The sequence below is a fragment of the Pteropus alecto genome, unplaced genomic scaffold (assembly GCF_000325575.1).
Source record: "Pteropus alecto unplaced genomic scaffold, ASM32557v1 scaffold105, whole genome shotgun sequence".
Lineage (NCBI taxonomy): Eukaryota > Metazoa > Chordata > Mammalia > Chiroptera > Pteropodidae > Pteropus > Pteropus alecto.
The window spans coordinates 7,606,646-7,621,849 of NW_006436294.1; the positions used below are offsets into that span (position 1 = coordinate 7,606,646).

The 15,204-nt window shown below is 61.2% G+C and overlaps 2 protein-coding genes across 8 annotated transcripts in view; one reads left to right on the top strand and one right to left on the bottom strand.

Annotated features, from left to right (window-relative positions):
- HSF1 (heat shock transcription factor 1) overlaps positions 1 to 11,265 on the top strand; it is a 13,760-nt gene extending 2,495 nt beyond the window's left edge. The window contains exons 2-14 of one of the 7 annotated variants that reach the window (XM_015590281.2): positions 6,015 to 6,123; positions 6,444 to 6,580; positions 6,787 to 6,911; positions 8,163 to 8,238; positions 8,310 to 8,371; positions 8,477 to 8,573; positions 8,659 to 8,801; positions 8,891 to 9,166; positions 9,581 to 9,667; positions 10,329 to 10,434; positions 10,504 to 10,569; positions 10,642 to 10,714; positions 10,804 to 11,265. In XM_015590281.2, the coding sequence (XP_015445767.1) occupies positions 6,015 to 6,123; positions 6,444 to 6,580; positions 6,787 to 6,911; positions 8,163 to 8,238; positions 8,310 to 8,371; positions 8,477 to 8,573; positions 8,659 to 8,801; positions 8,891 to 9,166; positions 9,581 to 9,667; positions 10,329 to 10,434; positions 10,504 to 10,569; positions 10,642 to 10,714; positions 10,804 to 11,009 (1,563 nt within the window). In that variant the 3' untranslated portion in view covers positions 11,010 to 11,265. The remainder of the gene's footprint in view (positions 1 to 6,014; positions 6,124 to 6,443; positions 6,581 to 6,786; positions 6,912 to 8,162; positions 8,239 to 8,309; positions 8,372 to 8,476; positions 8,574 to 8,658; positions 8,802 to 8,890; positions 9,167 to 9,580; positions 9,668 to 10,328; positions 10,435 to 10,503; positions 10,570 to 10,641; positions 10,715 to 10,803) is intronic. The other 6 variants (XM_015590282.2, XM_015590284.2, XM_015590283.2 and 3 more) reach the window with 6 other exon arrangements.
- Positions 11,266 to 12,614: 1,349 nt separating this feature from the next.
- Positions 12,615 to 15,204, bottom strand: part of DGAT1 (diacylglycerol O-acyltransferase 1) — a 9,289-nt gene continuing 6,699 nt past the window's right edge. Inside the window, exons 4-17 of the mRNA XM_006912984.2 lie at positions 15,077 to 15,162; positions 14,940 to 14,992; positions 14,747 to 14,852; positions 14,481 to 14,612; positions 14,298 to 14,378; positions 14,100 to 14,203; positions 13,979 to 14,017; positions 13,847 to 13,888; positions 13,722 to 13,766; positions 13,533 to 13,645; positions 13,389 to 13,454; positions 13,211 to 13,298; positions 13,062 to 13,124; positions 12,615 to 12,957 (exon numbers count right to left, since the gene is read on the bottom strand). Coding sequence (XP_006913046.1) covers positions 12,802 to 12,957; positions 13,062 to 13,124; positions 13,211 to 13,298; positions 13,389 to 13,454; positions 13,533 to 13,645; positions 13,722 to 13,766; positions 13,847 to 13,888; positions 13,979 to 14,017; positions 14,100 to 14,203; positions 14,298 to 14,378; positions 14,481 to 14,612; positions 14,747 to 14,852; positions 14,940 to 14,992; positions 15,077 to 15,162 — 1,174 coding nt within the window. The 3' untranslated portion in view covers positions 12,615 to 12,801. The remainder of the gene's footprint in view (positions 12,958 to 13,061; positions 13,125 to 13,210; positions 13,299 to 13,388; positions 13,455 to 13,532; positions 13,646 to 13,721; positions 13,767 to 13,846; positions 13,889 to 13,978; positions 14,018 to 14,099; positions 14,204 to 14,297; positions 14,379 to 14,480; positions 14,613 to 14,746; positions 14,853 to 14,939; positions 14,993 to 15,076; positions 15,163 to 15,204) is intronic.

Consider the following 15,204-nt stretch of genomic DNA (forward strand, 5'->3'; position numbering starts at 1 on the left):
GACTCTTCTGTTGTGTGGGAACCAAAGGAAACCCCAGAGACCTAGCAGCTGGCAGTCACCATAACCAGGGCCCATCCCCGGTGGCCTTTGAGTGCCAGTGGTCAGAGGGTCACTTGAGCAGCTGATGTCTGATTGAAGATTCGGGGGCAGAGCAGTCCCTGCACGAGACCACTGGAGGAATTGGCTCGGCCACACCTGGGCGCTCAGAGCCAGCCATAGACTGTTCTCAGAGCTCCAGGGCAGGCAGCCCCTCGCTCCTCCCCGGCTCAGCATGGGCAAGGCCAGTGAACCTGCAGCCAGGCGAGACCCAGAAGGCCCTGTGGGCCCCGCCCTTGGGGAGCTGGCAGTTGACCCAGACTGATGAAAGAGCATCCCAGGTTGCCCCAGCAACATACTGGGGTGTATTGCAGGGCCTGAGGCTCCCCACACCTCCCTGAACTGGGATGGCTGTGGCCGTGTCCCCCAACAGTAGCATAGCTGTCCTTACTCACTCCTGACGTGCAGCACGAGACACAGCCTTCTCATGCATCAGCTCTGCTCCAAGTGGTGACACGTGACTATTGTGGGGATAAGAAAACTGAGCCTTAAAGATGTCAAGAAGCTCAACACAACTAGAGAATGGTTAAACCAGATCTGAAGTCCATGTTCTCTTTGCTGACATCCAGCCATTGCTCATTGCCTGCCTTTACCAGGCACTCGTGTCTCCTGAGTGGAGGGCAGCGGGAGACCCCCGGTTCCCCGGAGCAGGGGAAGACTCTGGCCCACCCCACCTGCTTTCTTAGCTCCCAGCACGGAAGAGGAACAAGCGGCTTGGCTGTGCCACACTGTGGCAGCACCACAGAGGCGTTCGGCTAAGTGAAAGGCGCCAAACCGAAAGACTACGTGCTCCGCGATTCCATTCACGTGGCACTCTGCGAAGGAAAAGCCGTGGGCTCAAAGATCTCATCTGGAGACGAGGGAGGGGATTGACCTAAGGCAAAGGAGCGTGATTTTAGGACGTGATGGAAACGTTTCCTGTTCCTCGTTTGTGGTTGCAAACAACCGTATATCAAAATCAATTGATGTGTGCAGTTAGGCTGGTGAGCTTGGTGTAGCTACATCTTACCTTTTAGAAATATGGGGGGGGTTCCTGGTGGCCAGCCGTGGAGACGCCGGGGTGGGGGTAGAGCGGGGGTGGAGCTCAACAAACAGTGCGACCTGGGAGCGAGACAGGGCGTGGTTTTAAGTCACGCGGATGGACGGCGCATGCCACCTGGGGAGGCTGAGGCACAGTGGCAGCCTGGAGAGAGCCTCCATGGAGACTAAGAGCAGGCGTGGCTCCAGCAGTCCACCCCAGGTCTGTCTGGGAATGTGTACGGTCTGCCTGAAGCGGTGCTCCGGGGACATTGCGCTATTAAGCGACTGTGTCAGAAAATGAAAATGACTTCTAAGCTTCTGCCTGAAGGTAGAAGAGGAGCAAAGTAAACCCAAAGCAAGTGGAAGGAAGGAAATAGGACGAGAGGAAAGTGAAATCGAAAACGGTGACTAAGCTGAATGAATTCAGAAGCCGAGTCTTTAAAAAGATCAAAACTGGAAACTGGTAGCACGACCGACAGGAGGAGGAAGAGGAGACGTAAACGAGCAACATCGGGAATGGACGGCGGATGGAGCGCTCCGGACCCCACGGGCGGCGAGAGATACCGAGGAAGCACCGTGAGCAGCTCTGCATGTCGATTTGTCACTTAGGCGAAACGGACCCGGTCTCTGAAACCACAGACCGCCCAGACTCACCCAAGAGGAAGAAAGTCACCCGAGGTCCTGAATCTAAAGAAATTGAATTCCTCGTTAGAAACCCTCCTGGAGAGAAATCTCCAGGTCGAGTAAGTGATCGTGCAGGCAAATCCAAACAGCAGTCACACACGTTCTTCAGAAAAGCAGAGGAGGAAACACTCTGCAGCTCGTTTTATGAGGCGGGCATTGCCCTGCTACCAAAATTAGATGAAGAAAGTCCAGACTACAGACCAGTCTTGTCCTTCTTAATATCTTCTATAAAACGTCAGCAGGTCAGATCCAGCAGAGTGTAAGAAGAATGTCACCACAAATGGGATTGATCCCAGGAATGCAAAGGTAGTTCAAAATTTTTTTCCTGTTATTCACCACGTTGACAGTGTAAAGAAGGAAGACCACGTGATCATGTTATCCGAACAGGCATTTGACAAAATTTGACATTCGTGATATTTTTTAAAAACCTCAGGAAGCGAGGAATGGCAGGGAACTTCCTCAGCCTGATACAAAGTGGGTCTCCAGAGAGGCCTGCAGCCGGCAGCAGACTGGGTTCGGGCAAGAGACTGAAGGCGCTAAGGCAGGACGGGGCACACTGTCTGTTTCATGCTGGACTGGAAGGCTTGCCCAGCACACGGGGGACGTCACAAAACGTACTGGAGAGGAAGAAATAAAACTGCTTTTTCACGGATTGTCTACGTGAAAAAGTAAAATGTAAAAAGTTCTCCTAGAACTAAAGAATGAGTTTTGCTTGTATTTCTACATACTAGTGACAAACAATAGGAAACTGGTTTTTTATAAATATTGCTTGCAATTTCTCCAAAAAAAAAAAACATAAAGTACTTAAGTGTAAACCAAATAACATGAGCAAAGATCTGTATGCCAAAAGCTTAAAATTATAAAAACATTTATGAGAAAGCAAAGTCATCCCAAGTAAGTGGGGAGACATACCATGTAATGGGTTTCTTGAGCAGACTGGGCAGACTTTCCTTCTTTGACTGCTTGTTCCTCCCCGCAGGTCACCAAGTCTGTCACCTGGTGCAGGTAAAAGTGTCCCACGCGTTTTCGACACGCCTTTTATTTTCCTTTATTCTGTTTTCTCTGTGTTCAGCTGTCATGATCTCTGTCACGTGCCAGTTCTTCATTCTGCCAGCACGGCCTTCTAGGAAATTTTTCACTTCGGTTATTAGACTTCCGACCCCAGAATTTCCAGGCGGTTCTCCCTTACAGTGCCTTTCTCTGGTCATGCTGGACGGTTTCCTCCCTGTGGTGTGTGAGTTCACTGCCTGGGACACTCCCTGTCCATTACCCCTGGTTGTCTTGTTGCTTTCGACAGTGCCCTTGGGCACAAGTCTTGCTGTCTGATCCAGTCAGATTTCAGCAGTGGTAGTTTTGTGGCCCCAGGAGGGTCCTCACTGCCCTTGGCCTGTGAGCCAGCTTTCCTGGGTCTGGCTTTTACCCCTAGCTCAGAGGCGTTGTTTTCGAGAATGCACTTAAGCTTTGGCTCCCCACTCCCGGGGTGAAGGAAGGGGACCCCTCGGAGAGAGCCCTGGAGCTCTCTTTCCTCCACAGCCTCCCTGGGTGCTGGGCAGGGCAGTGGCCTCTGATCCTCTGGGCTCTCCCGCCCGGCTGGGGTGAGGGTGGTAGGAGCCCAGGGTCCTCAGCCTGCCCACCTGCACCGGAGCCTCTGTTCTGCGGGTGGGGACCCCAGCCTCCCGGTTACAGGCTCCAGGCCTCTGATGACCGGGCCTCTAGCCTGGAGCTCGGGGGGATGAGGAAGGCTGCGGCCCGTGGCCACCAGGACTGTCTTGGTGCTGCAGATGCACCGTCTCTAGGGTTGGAGTAGTTTCCTGACTGGATGCCGCCGCTGCTGTCGCATGCCTTCTAGAAGGCTCTCGGCAGCCTTCTGCCCCTCCGGTCCCCGCACCTGCTCCTCTGCCGTGGGAGGGCAGCCTGGCTGGGCATGCTGTTCCTGGCTCCCTCCAGGTGTGACCCGCTGCCCCGGCCTCCCGGCCTCTGACGGAAATCAGCCTTAGATCTTAAGTGTCCCTTGTGTGCAGTGAGGCCGTCCCCATGCCGCCCCCAAGGGTCCCCCGGAGCTTCTACCTCTCAGTGCGATGCGAAATGTCTGCTGTGAATCTCTTTCAGTCTGTCCTACTTGGAGTTCGTCTAGCGTCCTGGATAATTTTTACCAGATTTGGGGAGTTCGGGGCCATTGTTCCTTCAGCTATGCTTCCTGTCCTTTTTCTCGTCCTGGGATGCCCATGTGCACATGCTGGTGCTTGGCGGTGTCCCCCGGGCTGCTGCATCGTGCCAGCTGTCTTCACGTTTGCTGGCTCCTGCTCACCCCGGCTCAGACCTGCCCTTCAGCCCCCTCCTTGAATTTCAGATCTGCGTTGTTACGTTTTCCAACTCCAGGGTTTCGATTTGGTCCGCGTAACATCTGTTTCTACTCCTGTCCTCTGTGCCGTGACGCGCTGTCTGCTTTCCTTCGAACTTCCTTGGAGGCAGTTCTGTTTTGCTTTAGGACACGTGTCAAGTACCCGACCCGAAGTCCTTGTCTAGTAGGTCGGACCCCTGAGCTTCGTCGGGGACCGTTTCTCCTGGTTGCTTTTTTCACGTGTAGGGGCCATACCTTGTTTTTCTGCATGTCTCGTAATTTTTTTGTTGAAAACTAGATTTTCAGTTAGTATAACTTAACACATGTCAAACTCTCTCCGCCCCAGGCTTCGTTGCCGTTGCAGCCCCTTGTAGGTCCTGCTGCTCGTTCAGTGACTTGTCTGGGTGATTCTGGACCGTCCATCCGTGCTCCTCGTTCCCTGTGACCGCTGAAGCCTTTGCTCAGCTGGCTGAGTGGTCGGGCCGGGAAGGGGCGGGAATTTCCTCGAACGCCCGGAACCGGGAAATCGCCTGTCTCTGCCAGAGGCATGGTTTCCGCTGCGAGCCGGGCAGTCGACAGCCTCCACGCTGCGGGAGCGGAGAGCTCGGGGCGTCCTCAGGTCTTTCCTGAGTGTGCACAGAGCCCCGCACGTGCCTGTGGCTTTTGGCGCTCCTCAGAGTCCTCGGCGTCTCATTCCCCAGCTCTTACTTTTGAGTCCTCTGGTCGGCCTGTCGTTCGCCACAGGTGTCATGCACTGTGTTCGGCAGCGATGAAGTTTGGAAGTGGAACACACCTAGAGAGAAGGCTGTTTACGCTGGGAGAGCTTTGGGTCAAATGCAGACAGCCTGGCGAGTACCCTTCCAGGGAGCGGCCGGGCCCAGCAGCAGTTCTTGGCGTGGGGCTTTAAGGAGCCCCAGCCCTCGTGCGCCACAGTGGCTGCCAGGAAGCTGGTGTCCCCTTGGTTCCAGCTGCTGTTTCCAGGGCCACAGGAGAGGAAATAGGGCGAGTTACGATGCCACGAAGCTCACCGATCTCACCGAGGGTCGCCCTTTTCCCTTGAATAAATGCTCCCTGCTACCTCGAACAGCTCGATCTTGTCCGATCTCAGAAGCTCAGCAGGGCCAGGCCTGGTTAGAACTTGGATGGGAGACCACCTAGGAAGACCAGGTGCTGTAGGCTTAAAAAAAAAAGAAACCGCTCCCTGTATTGCTGCAATCCTTTGGTTAATTTTCAGACGTCTAAGAACGTTGACGCTCACATTTTTTGCCCATTTTCTTATTGTTCCTTTGGAGGAGAAGATTTTCAGAGGCTCTTCCTCCAGCAGCTGCTCACCTCACATGTTTACATCTGTCTTGGCATGCAGTGCCCCTCCCTGTCCCACGGGGGAGGCCTGCTGCAGCGGCCCTGACCACGAGGGGGGCCTGCGTGTCGCCCCTCTTAACGGCTTTGGACTAGGTCAGGAGGCAGGTGGCCAGAAGAGTAGGTCAGTCCATGTCCCTCGGGCGCCAGAAGGAAGGCGAAGAGGCGCGTCTGGGGCCGCGAGTTGCTCCCGAGTAGGGGGAGTTAGCGCCCCCTCGTCGGAGCTGCCTCACTAGAGCTCTTGGCTGTTCTCAGGGTAGATTTGCTGATGGGAGCTAGAGCGGGTCCCCCTAGAGAGGGGGCCTGGGCACTGTGCTGTTCTGTGAACGTAAACTTGGCACTGGGAGGCTCCAGACCTGGGGCAGGGCTCCCTGACAGTGCCGAGGTCCCTTATGTCTCTCTGGCCACGTACCTGGCTGGTGGTCCGGGGAGGGGGTGAGCTCCACATCTCCCGGGCCTCGGTGGCCCAGCCCCACGGGGTGGGAGTGCGTGACCTCCCACATGTCTCTTGCAGAGCGGGAACAGCTTCCACGTGTTCGACCAGGGCCAGTTTGCCAAGGAGGTGCTGCCCAAGTACTTCAAGCACAACAACATGGCCAGCTTCGTGCGGCAGCTCAACATGTGTGAGTGCCGCCTGCAGGGCGTACGGCGGAGCCAAGGGGCTCCACAGGGAGGCGGACCCTATCTGTGCTGAGGGAGGGAGCCTGGGCCGGGAGTCCTCTTCCCTGGGTAGAGGGGTCCTCGTGGGCCTGGCCCGAGGTCCCGGGGAAAGCTCATGAAGCCCCAGGCGGCCACAGCCACAGGCGTTGGTAGGGGTGCTATGTGGGGACATGGGGTCTCCCTTAAGACCCCCAGCCGCTGCGGGCAGGGTCTCAGCGAGGGCAGCGCAGGCCTCCTTCCGGCCCTGAGGCAACCCCGCCCTCCCCCCACCTCCGGTGTGCAGACGGCTTCCGGAAGGTGGTCCACATCGAGCAGGGCGGCCTAGTCAAGCCAGAGCGGGATGACACCGAGTTCCAGCACCCGTGCTTCCTGCGCGGCCAGGAGCGGCTCCTCGAGAACATCAAGAGGAAAGTGCCCAGCGTGAGTGGCCGGCCTGGCTGCACCCCACCCTCTCCCAGTGGGCCCACCCTCCCCACTGTCCATCGCGGATCCCGCCCTGGTCCCCCCCAGCTGTGCAGGGAAGGCCTGTCTCAGACTGGCAGCCCCTTGGCCCTTTCCTGGGTGTCCCCGGCCCTCCCCTCTTTTCTGGGGGGCCATCTCAGTGACTGCTCCCCCTGGGGACCCAGGTGTCCACCCTGAAGAACGAGGACATAAAGATTCGCCAGGACAGTGTCACCAAACTCCTGACGGATGTGCAGCTGATGAAGGGGAAGCAGGAGAGCATGGACTCCAAGCTCCTGGCCATGAAGCAGTAGGTCCCGTGGGGGTGGCCACTCTGTCCCGGGGCCTCTTCCCCACCCGCCCCACCTCCTGCAGTGTCTGTGGCAGGTGCTTCCCACACATAGAACTGGCTTTGGGCTGGCATACCCTGCCGGGCCCCTGCCGGGCCATCCTTGATTGCCAGGAGCTGGGGTCGGCTGCTCCTGCAGAGCTAGGACCTGAGCCCTGGCCGCACCCTCGGCGCAAGCGCCCCGCCCTCCTGGCCTTCCCTGCAGGCCAGGGTGGCCCGGCTCCTTACTGAGCCCACAATGTCGTCTCCTGCTGCTGGCTCCCGTGCCCCTCACATCGCTCAGCATAGGTGTCACCTCAGGCCCGTGGAGCAGGAAGCACGCCTCCCACGGTGCACGTCTGGTGCATAACCAGCTTTACGCTCCCTGCCTTAGCCAGGATCCCCAGGAAGGCCAGCTCGGGTTCCTCCCATGCACTGGGGGCCTAGGGACCTCAGGAAGCCTAGCCTGGGGCGGCTGTCCTTGGCTCAGTGTGACCTCAGGGCCACTCAAAGTGGACCCTTGTGACCCTATGTCATGGAGGTGACTCCTGGGCTCTGACTGTTTTTACTTTGAGAGCCAGATGAGTCTGGCCTCCCAGGACACAGTTGCCTCTCCAGGTGAGGCCAAGAGGGTTAAGTCCCTGTCAAGAAGATGTGGGGGCTTAGCAGGGCTGACCACCGGAAGGGCAGACCTGCTCATGGCCTTGCTTGCTTGGTTAGGACTTACTCAGGTGGCCTTTCCTGTCCCTCAGGGCCACCTCTGAGCCACTACCAGGCCCAGTGAAGGGACCCTGCATCCCCAAAGCACAGGACGACCCCCATATGCCACCCTGCGGCCTGAAGAGTTGTCCCCTGGCCTTCCCTCCTCTCTCAGGCTCAGGGCAGAAGTGGGAGAGGCAGCACTTCGGGGGGCTGCCACAGCTGCCCAGGAAGGGTCCTGGGGTATAGCAAGCACGCTCCACCCCGCATCTGACCCGAGCCCCAGCTCTGCCCAAGGAGCCCTGTGCCAGGGGCCCGCTGCCGTCCCCCAACCTGGCCTTCTGTGCACCAGAGCAAGGTGGGGTGGGGCCAGCGAGCCCTGGCCTGCCCCCAGCCCCGTCATACAGCCACTTCACACCCAGTGTGCGGCCAGGCCCGTGAGGTGCAGCCCGCAGCTGGGTGGTGGAGTCTGCAGCCCCGGCCCGGGATTCCTGGAGCTCGGCCCAGCCCGCTGACAGCACTGGTGTTTTACAGCGAGAACGAGGCCCTGTGGCGGGAGGTGGCCAGCCTGCGGCAGAAGCACGCCCAGCAGCAGAAAGTGGTCAACAAGGTGCGCGGCTGGCCTGCAGGGTGCCCGGGGGGCCTCTGGGGCCAGGCTGACCGTGCCTCTCCGCCCCACAGCTCATCCAGTTCCTCATCTCGCTGGTGCAGTCGAACCGGATCCTGGGGGTGAAGAGAAAGATGTGAGGCGCTGGGGGAGCCTCCCCTCTGCACAGGGCCCAGCGCCACCTCTGCCTCCTGGGTGCCACCAGGCCCGGGGAGGCCGCTAACGCCACCCTTCCCTGCAGCCCCTTGATGCTGAACGATGGCAGCTCGGCGCACCCCTTGCCCAAGTACGGCCGGCAGTACTCCCTGGAGCACAGCCACGGCTCCAGCCCCTACTCGGTGAGCGCTTGGCTGGCCGGCGGGGCGGGCGCGGCTACAGCGAACGGGGCTCACCTCCCTTGGGCTCACCTCCCTTTGACGGCAGGCTCCATCCCCGGCCTTCGGCGGCTCCGGCCTCTACTCCCCAGATGCTGTTTCCAGCTCCGGACCCATCATCTCTGACATCACCGAGCTGGTGCCCAGCAGCCCCTTGGCCTCCCCAGGCGGGAGCATAGACGAGAGGTGGGGGTCAGTGAGTCACCTTCCCAGCAGCATCGGGGGAGGCTGGGCCAGCAGGGCGCCTGTTGACACGTGTGCCCCCTTTCCCCTCCGTGCAGGCCCCTGTCGAGCAGCCCCCTGGTGCGAGTCAAGGAGGAGCCCCCCAGCCCTCCTCGGAGCCCCCAGGTGGAGTTGGCGAGTCCAGGGCGCCTGTCCCCTGCTGCGGAGACTCCCCTGTCTCCAGCCACCCTCATCGACTCCATCCTGCGAGAGAGCGAACCCGCCCCTACTGCCTCGGCCGTGGCCACGCCCCTCCCGGAGGCTGGGGCCCGCCCCACCTCACCCCCACCGCCCTCAGCCCCTGAGAAGTGCCTCAGCGTCGCCTGCCTGGACAAGTGAGTGCTACCCTCCGCCACAGCCCCTGAAGTGCTGCCAGGCCTCTGGCCAGGACTCTTCTGGGGGAGCTGGACAGGGGCCCTCAAGCCTGAAGGCACAGGGCTCACTGGGGTTGAGCCAGCAGACCTGGCCTTGAGCTCAGTGTTGGGGGCTGGGAAGGGAGACAGACGGACCAGGCCGTCCCGCAACCCCGCTGCTATGGGAGCAGAGGCCACGTGGCCTGTCCTGCCTGCTCTCTGGGCCACCCTGGCTGCTGCTGTCACCTGCTCCTGCCACAGGCCACTGGGTCCTTGTGTCTGTCCTGCTGCCCAGCAGAGGCCCTGCCCCAGAGGCCAGGCGAACGAGGGCGGGGGGCACAGTGCCCACCCGGCCCCCACCTGCAATCGGGGGGCTCTTGTCTTTGTATCTTGCAGTTTGGCTCGCACTCCACAGATGTCTGGGGTCGCCCGCCTCTTCCCCTGCCCCTCCTCCTTCTCTCTGCATGGCCGAGTCCAGCCAGGGTTAGCGCCGTCCCCACTGGGGAGGGAGGAGGGCTCCGCCAGAGCTCGGGCCCCTCCCCAGCTGTAGACCAGACCCCAGCCTGGCCACGAGCACTTGGCCCTCCCTGGTGAATGGACGCCCCGGGCCCTCTACAGCGGGACCGGCCTCCCAGCCTGGCGTGGCTGCTGGTGCCACCAGGGTCCTTGCCACTGTACTGATGGGTTTCCTCAGGGTGGGGCTGGGTCCCATGGGTCCCCATGGCCCAGATGCGCCAGGTGGCCCAGGGCATCTCGGTTATGGCTACTAGGGGAGAGACCGGCCCACCACACACTGGGCACAGCTCCTTTCCCCTTCTGCTGTTTTCAAGTGCAAAGGCAGGATTTCTTCAAGCCTAAAACACTGCCCCAGCCTGTTCCGAGCACTAAATCCCTCGTCAGCCCCCCTGTCACCTTGGCCCAGCCTCAAGTGCTGCCAGGAGCCTTACAGGGCCTGGCAGTGACGACTAGCCAGCATGGCCTGAGCTACTCTTCCCCAGGCGGCCAGGCCCCGCTTCAGAGGGCAAGCCCAAGCAGGAAGGGGTGTGGCCGAGGGGAGCCCTCTGACAGCCGGGTGTGAGCCACAGCAGGAAGGCGTCAGGGGCGCCCAGGGCCCTGCTTCACCTGCCCCACTCACTCCGGCCAGGACCGAGCTCAGTGACCACTTGGACGCCATGGACTCTAATCTGGACACCCTGCAGAGCATGCTGACGAGCCACGGCTTCAGCGTGGACACCAGCGCCCTGCTGGATGTGAGTCCCGCCCCACCCCGCCCCCGCCCGGCTCATAGGCCCAGCCTCACTGGCTTCCGTCCCCTGCAGCTATTCAGCCCCTCAATGACCGTGCCGGAAGTGAACCTGCCTGACCTCGACAGCAGCCTGGCCAGCGTGCGTACAGTGGGGTGGGGAGTGGGAGAGAAGGGGTGAGTGGGAACCCACACTATGCCTTTCCTGCCCCAGCAGATCCAGGAGCTCTTGTCTCCCCAGGAGCCCCCCAGGCCTCTGGAGGCCGAGAGCAGCAACCCGGACTCAGGTGAGCCTGCCTGTGCCTCACCACCCGCACCCCGCCCCGCCACCCGCGCCCCACCACTTACCAGCACCCTGACCTGGCCCCACCCCTAGGGAAGCAGCTGGTGCACTACACAGCACAACCCCTGTTCCTGGTGGACCCAGGCTCCGTGGACATGGGGAGCAGCGACCTGCCCGTGCTCTTCGAGCTGGGGGACGGCTCCTACTTCTCCGAGGGGGATGACTACACAGACGACCCCACCGTCTCCCTGCTGACGGGCTCTGAGTCCCCCAAAGCCAAGGACCCCACCATCTCCTAGAGGTCCCAGGAAGAGGGCTTGGCCACGTTCCCTGCCACCCCTGTCGGCGCGGGGTGGGGCTGCTTCTGGCCAGCGGCAAGGGCCCCATTCCCGCGTGCCATGGCTGGCAACACCTGGACTGACAGTACTGTGGGTGTTTGGGCAGAATTGTATTTTGGATTTTTATGAGTACCCCTTTCCCCTTCCGTAGAGATACACAGGTGTATAGGCAAACGATGCACAAAACAGGCAGAGATCCATAAATGCCAGGCTGGACGCCGTGGCGTTCTGAGTCCATTTCCTCCCGCCCCAGCAGTGTGGTGGGCCGGGTGCGGTGAGGAGGGGCCATGCTCAGAAGGGGCTGGGGCCTGACGGCCTTGGATGGTAGATGCCCTCTGCACACCTGTGCCCACCGGATTCCACAGGACTCCACAGCACCTGTGCAGGGGTTGGGGTTGCAGGATTCCCCCCTCTTCCCAAGGTCTCCCCACTAGGGTACCTCCAGGTGGGACACTGCGTGTCTTCCTAGCAGAGTGTTCTCAGGGTGCTGGGCTGCCTTTGGAAGAGGGGACGGTTCAGTGCCACGAGATCTGGCTCAGGAACAGGAGTCGGGCCCTGCCTTCCGGGAGGCTTCTGAGCTCTGCCAGCCCAGGGGTGGGGGAGGCACACGTCAAAGCAACCTATTTAACATCCTGTGCCCCCAGCAGCTTCCCCCACTGTTCACCATTCGCTTGGCAGGGGCCAGGGAGATACTGCCTCTGTCCTAGGATCCAAAGGACACCCCCCAGAGAGCCCCAAGGAAGTGAGGACTTGGGATTAAGCAGACTCTGGTCGTTAGGGCAGGGCAGGACAGTGCAGCTGAGACATTGGCCCTCTGGGGCCACAGCTGCAAGTCAGGGCCAATCTGGCCTGGCATATTCCCTCGGCTTTTCCATCTTGAGAGGTGACTCAGTAAGATAAAGGCTGCCCACGACCTGTCAGGCTTGGCAGGTGGCAGGGTTTGGGAACAAGGTGCCCTGAATGCTGTGCTATGTGGACTGCCCAACTTGGTATCAACTGAGGGTGGGGAGGGGCTGGGCTAGGTAGGGTAGGCAAGCTGGGGTGTGGAGGGTCCCCCTAGACCCAGGAGGTACAAACAGCTACTCAGGCACCCACGCCCCCACCTGTCTGTGGATACATGTGCTCTTGAGAGGGAGGCCCCAGGCAAGGAATGGGGCAGGGCCTACCCCTGGGGTGCTGCTGCCCAGGGCTCATGGCCTTGTTCTTATGCCTTTGTGTGAGCCTGTCCACCTGTCGGTCCTGACACTTGACCCTTTTCCATGTGAGCATCCCAAGCTGAGGTCAACTTGGAGGAAGCCCTTAGGTGCCCTCTCCCAAGCCCCCACCCCCACCGGGTAAACAGCAGTGACCAGACAGAGCGTCGGACCTCAGCTGAACCTTTCTGGGCACTGAGGGTTGCCATACCTGGCATGGGTGTGGGGTGGGCACTGCCTTACTGCCAGTGCCTGCCCCGTACCCTGGGCATGGCACCCCAGTGGCCAGTGGAACCCAGACCCCACCCCAAGAGCACCACAGCACAGACCGGGGGAGAGGAGAGGCCCTCCTGCCCCAGGCAGGCAGAGGGAGTTCACTCTGGACAGGACTTTATTGACACCTTGGATTCATGGGCAAGGCCGGCCAGTGCCCAGTCTGCCACCCTTGGGGGGAAGGAGGGAGCCCCATAGGGGCAGAGAGACCTCTTGCGGGTGGCAGCCCATCCAGCACGTGTGCAGGTTGGGCTCTGTCCTGGGCAGTGAGGAGTGAGCAGAGCGGCTCAGGCCCCCACAGTTGGTGCCTCGTGGTGGAGCACGTAGTAGTCATGGACATACATGAGCACGGCCACCGGCTGCCCGATGATGAGCGTCAGCCACACGGCCGCGTTGCCGTAGTTCCCCCGGAAGAATCGGCTCACTATCCAGGCCAGCGGGATCTGGGGACGTGGTGGGGGCACAGTCAGTTGACCACAGGGCTAGGGGTCCCCGTGCGGGGAAAGGGCGGGTGAGAAGGGGTGAGGTGACCGCACCAGGGGCTCACCTGCGCCATCATGCCGGTGAAAGCCCAGAGGCGGAACATGCGCAGAGGGATGCTCACTAGGTACTGAGGTGGGAGGAACCAGGTCAGGGGCTCCTGGAGGGCCACACCCACCCCAGCAGCAGGACACGGCCCACTTGTGGAGCACTGACCTCGTGGAAGAAGGCCGAGGCCAGGAACACCCCAATCTTGGCGACCCACTTGCTGCTGCCGCGCCGCAGCATAGGCTTATAGAAGTGTCTGCAGGGGCAAGGGAGAGGGGGTCATAGGCGGGCGCCCAGCCACCCTCAAGGGCCTCCACCTGCCCACCGCACTCACACCCCTGCCCACCTGAGGCACCACCTATGCACAGGAATATTCCAGTTCTGCCAGAAGTAGGTAACAGACTCAGAGTTCCTGGGGGTCAAGAGAGTGGGTGTCAGATGGCGCCATGAGTCCCCCACCCCCAGGCCCCCTTCCCACAGGGCCACCCACCACCAATCCCGATAGAACTCGCGGTCTCCAAACTGCATGAGCTCGGCCACGGCGTTCAGGCAGGAGTGGAAGAGCCAGTAGAAGAAGATGAGCCAGATGAGGTGGTTGGGGACCTGAGGGGAAAGGGGGTGCCAGGTTCCAGAACCCCCACCCACCCTCGTGCCCCGCCCCACTGCCCAGCCCTCTCACCGCCAGCTTCAGGAGGCGCTCAATGATGCGTGAGTAGTCCATGTCCTGCAGAGACAAGGCTCAGCTGGCTGCCAGGCCACCCCCTCCCCGCCGCCCCTCAACTAATGGAGAGCCTGACAGCTCACCTTGAAAGGTTTCATGGAGTTCTGGATGGTGGGGACCATCCACTGCAAAGGACGGCGCAGAGTCAGGTCGGTAGCCCGGCCCCGCCCACCCCAAGGCCCCGGCAGGCGGCCCCGCTGGGCCCTCCCACATACCTGCTGGATCAGCCCCACCAGGAGCTGGGTGAAGAACAGCTGAGGGAGGAAACGAAGCAGCAGGCTGAGCCTCCCAGCTCTTGGCAGCGCCTCCAACCCCTCACAAGCCCCCCAGCCTCACCATCTCGAGGAGCCGCCGCAGCAGGAAGCGCTTTCGGATGCGGGGGGAGCGGGGAAAGTTGAGCTCATAACACAGTGTAGGAGCAAAGAGGAAGTAGTAGAGATCTGGAACGGCAGGGCGGGGCTGGCACCGGGAGGCTGGGCCCACTGTCCCCCACTGCCTCCCTCACCATCCTCGGTGGCCCTACAGGCTCCTCACCACGGTAGGTCAGGTTGTCCGGGTAGCTGATGGTGCCAGTCCGTGTGGCCACCCCACCATTGGCCTTCTCACCTGCAGAAGCTGGGAGCAAGCCAGGGGCAGGTGAGGCTGTGCTGCTGCCCAGGTCCACTCCCTCCCCATGGCAGGCATGGGCTCTAGCCTCAGCCCCAGGCAGCCTCTCACCAGCCTTGGCCTTGGCCTTGGCCTTGGCCTTGGCCCTAGCCCTGAGTTGTCGGCACCATAGGTTGACGTCCCGGTAGGAGAAGAGCTTGAGGAAGAGGATGGTGTACACGGCCAGAGCCAGCACGGAGCCCACTGCAGGAGAGGCAGGCTCAGGCCACGGCCTCCACACCCCCACAGGAGGGCCATGGGCAGCCCCTGTGGCTGGCCTACATCTCTCCTGTGGTACCCCGAGACAGGCTGGGCCAGGGGTGGGATGGGGGGGGCACCTGGAGTGATGGACTCCAGCAGGAAGGCCACGGCTGCCGGGAAGCAGAGAATGATGACCAGGTTGAGCACATGCAGCAGCAGCCCTGCCTGCTCTGTCAGGGCGCCCTAGGGTGGGGGAGCAGCACTCAGCCAGAGCCCACCCCCAAAGGGCCCCCCAGGGGAAAGGCTGCTGGGCGCAAGGGCGCTGCTCACCACCGCCAGACGCTTCTCCACCTGGAACGCGGCCACAGCAAAGACGTTGGCCACTGAGGACGGAAGAAGCAAAGGGCTGGTTCAGGCTCAGGTCTGACCTGTCCCCAGCCCAAGACCCCCTTCGGCGCCCGGCTCACCAATAAGCAGGCACAGGGCAGGCCAGCTGTAGGGGTCTTTCAGGAACAGGGACACCACCTGGATGGGGTCCACCAGGATGCCATACCTGGGGGTGGGGGTGAGGGTCTGAGCTGGAGGGAGGGCTGAG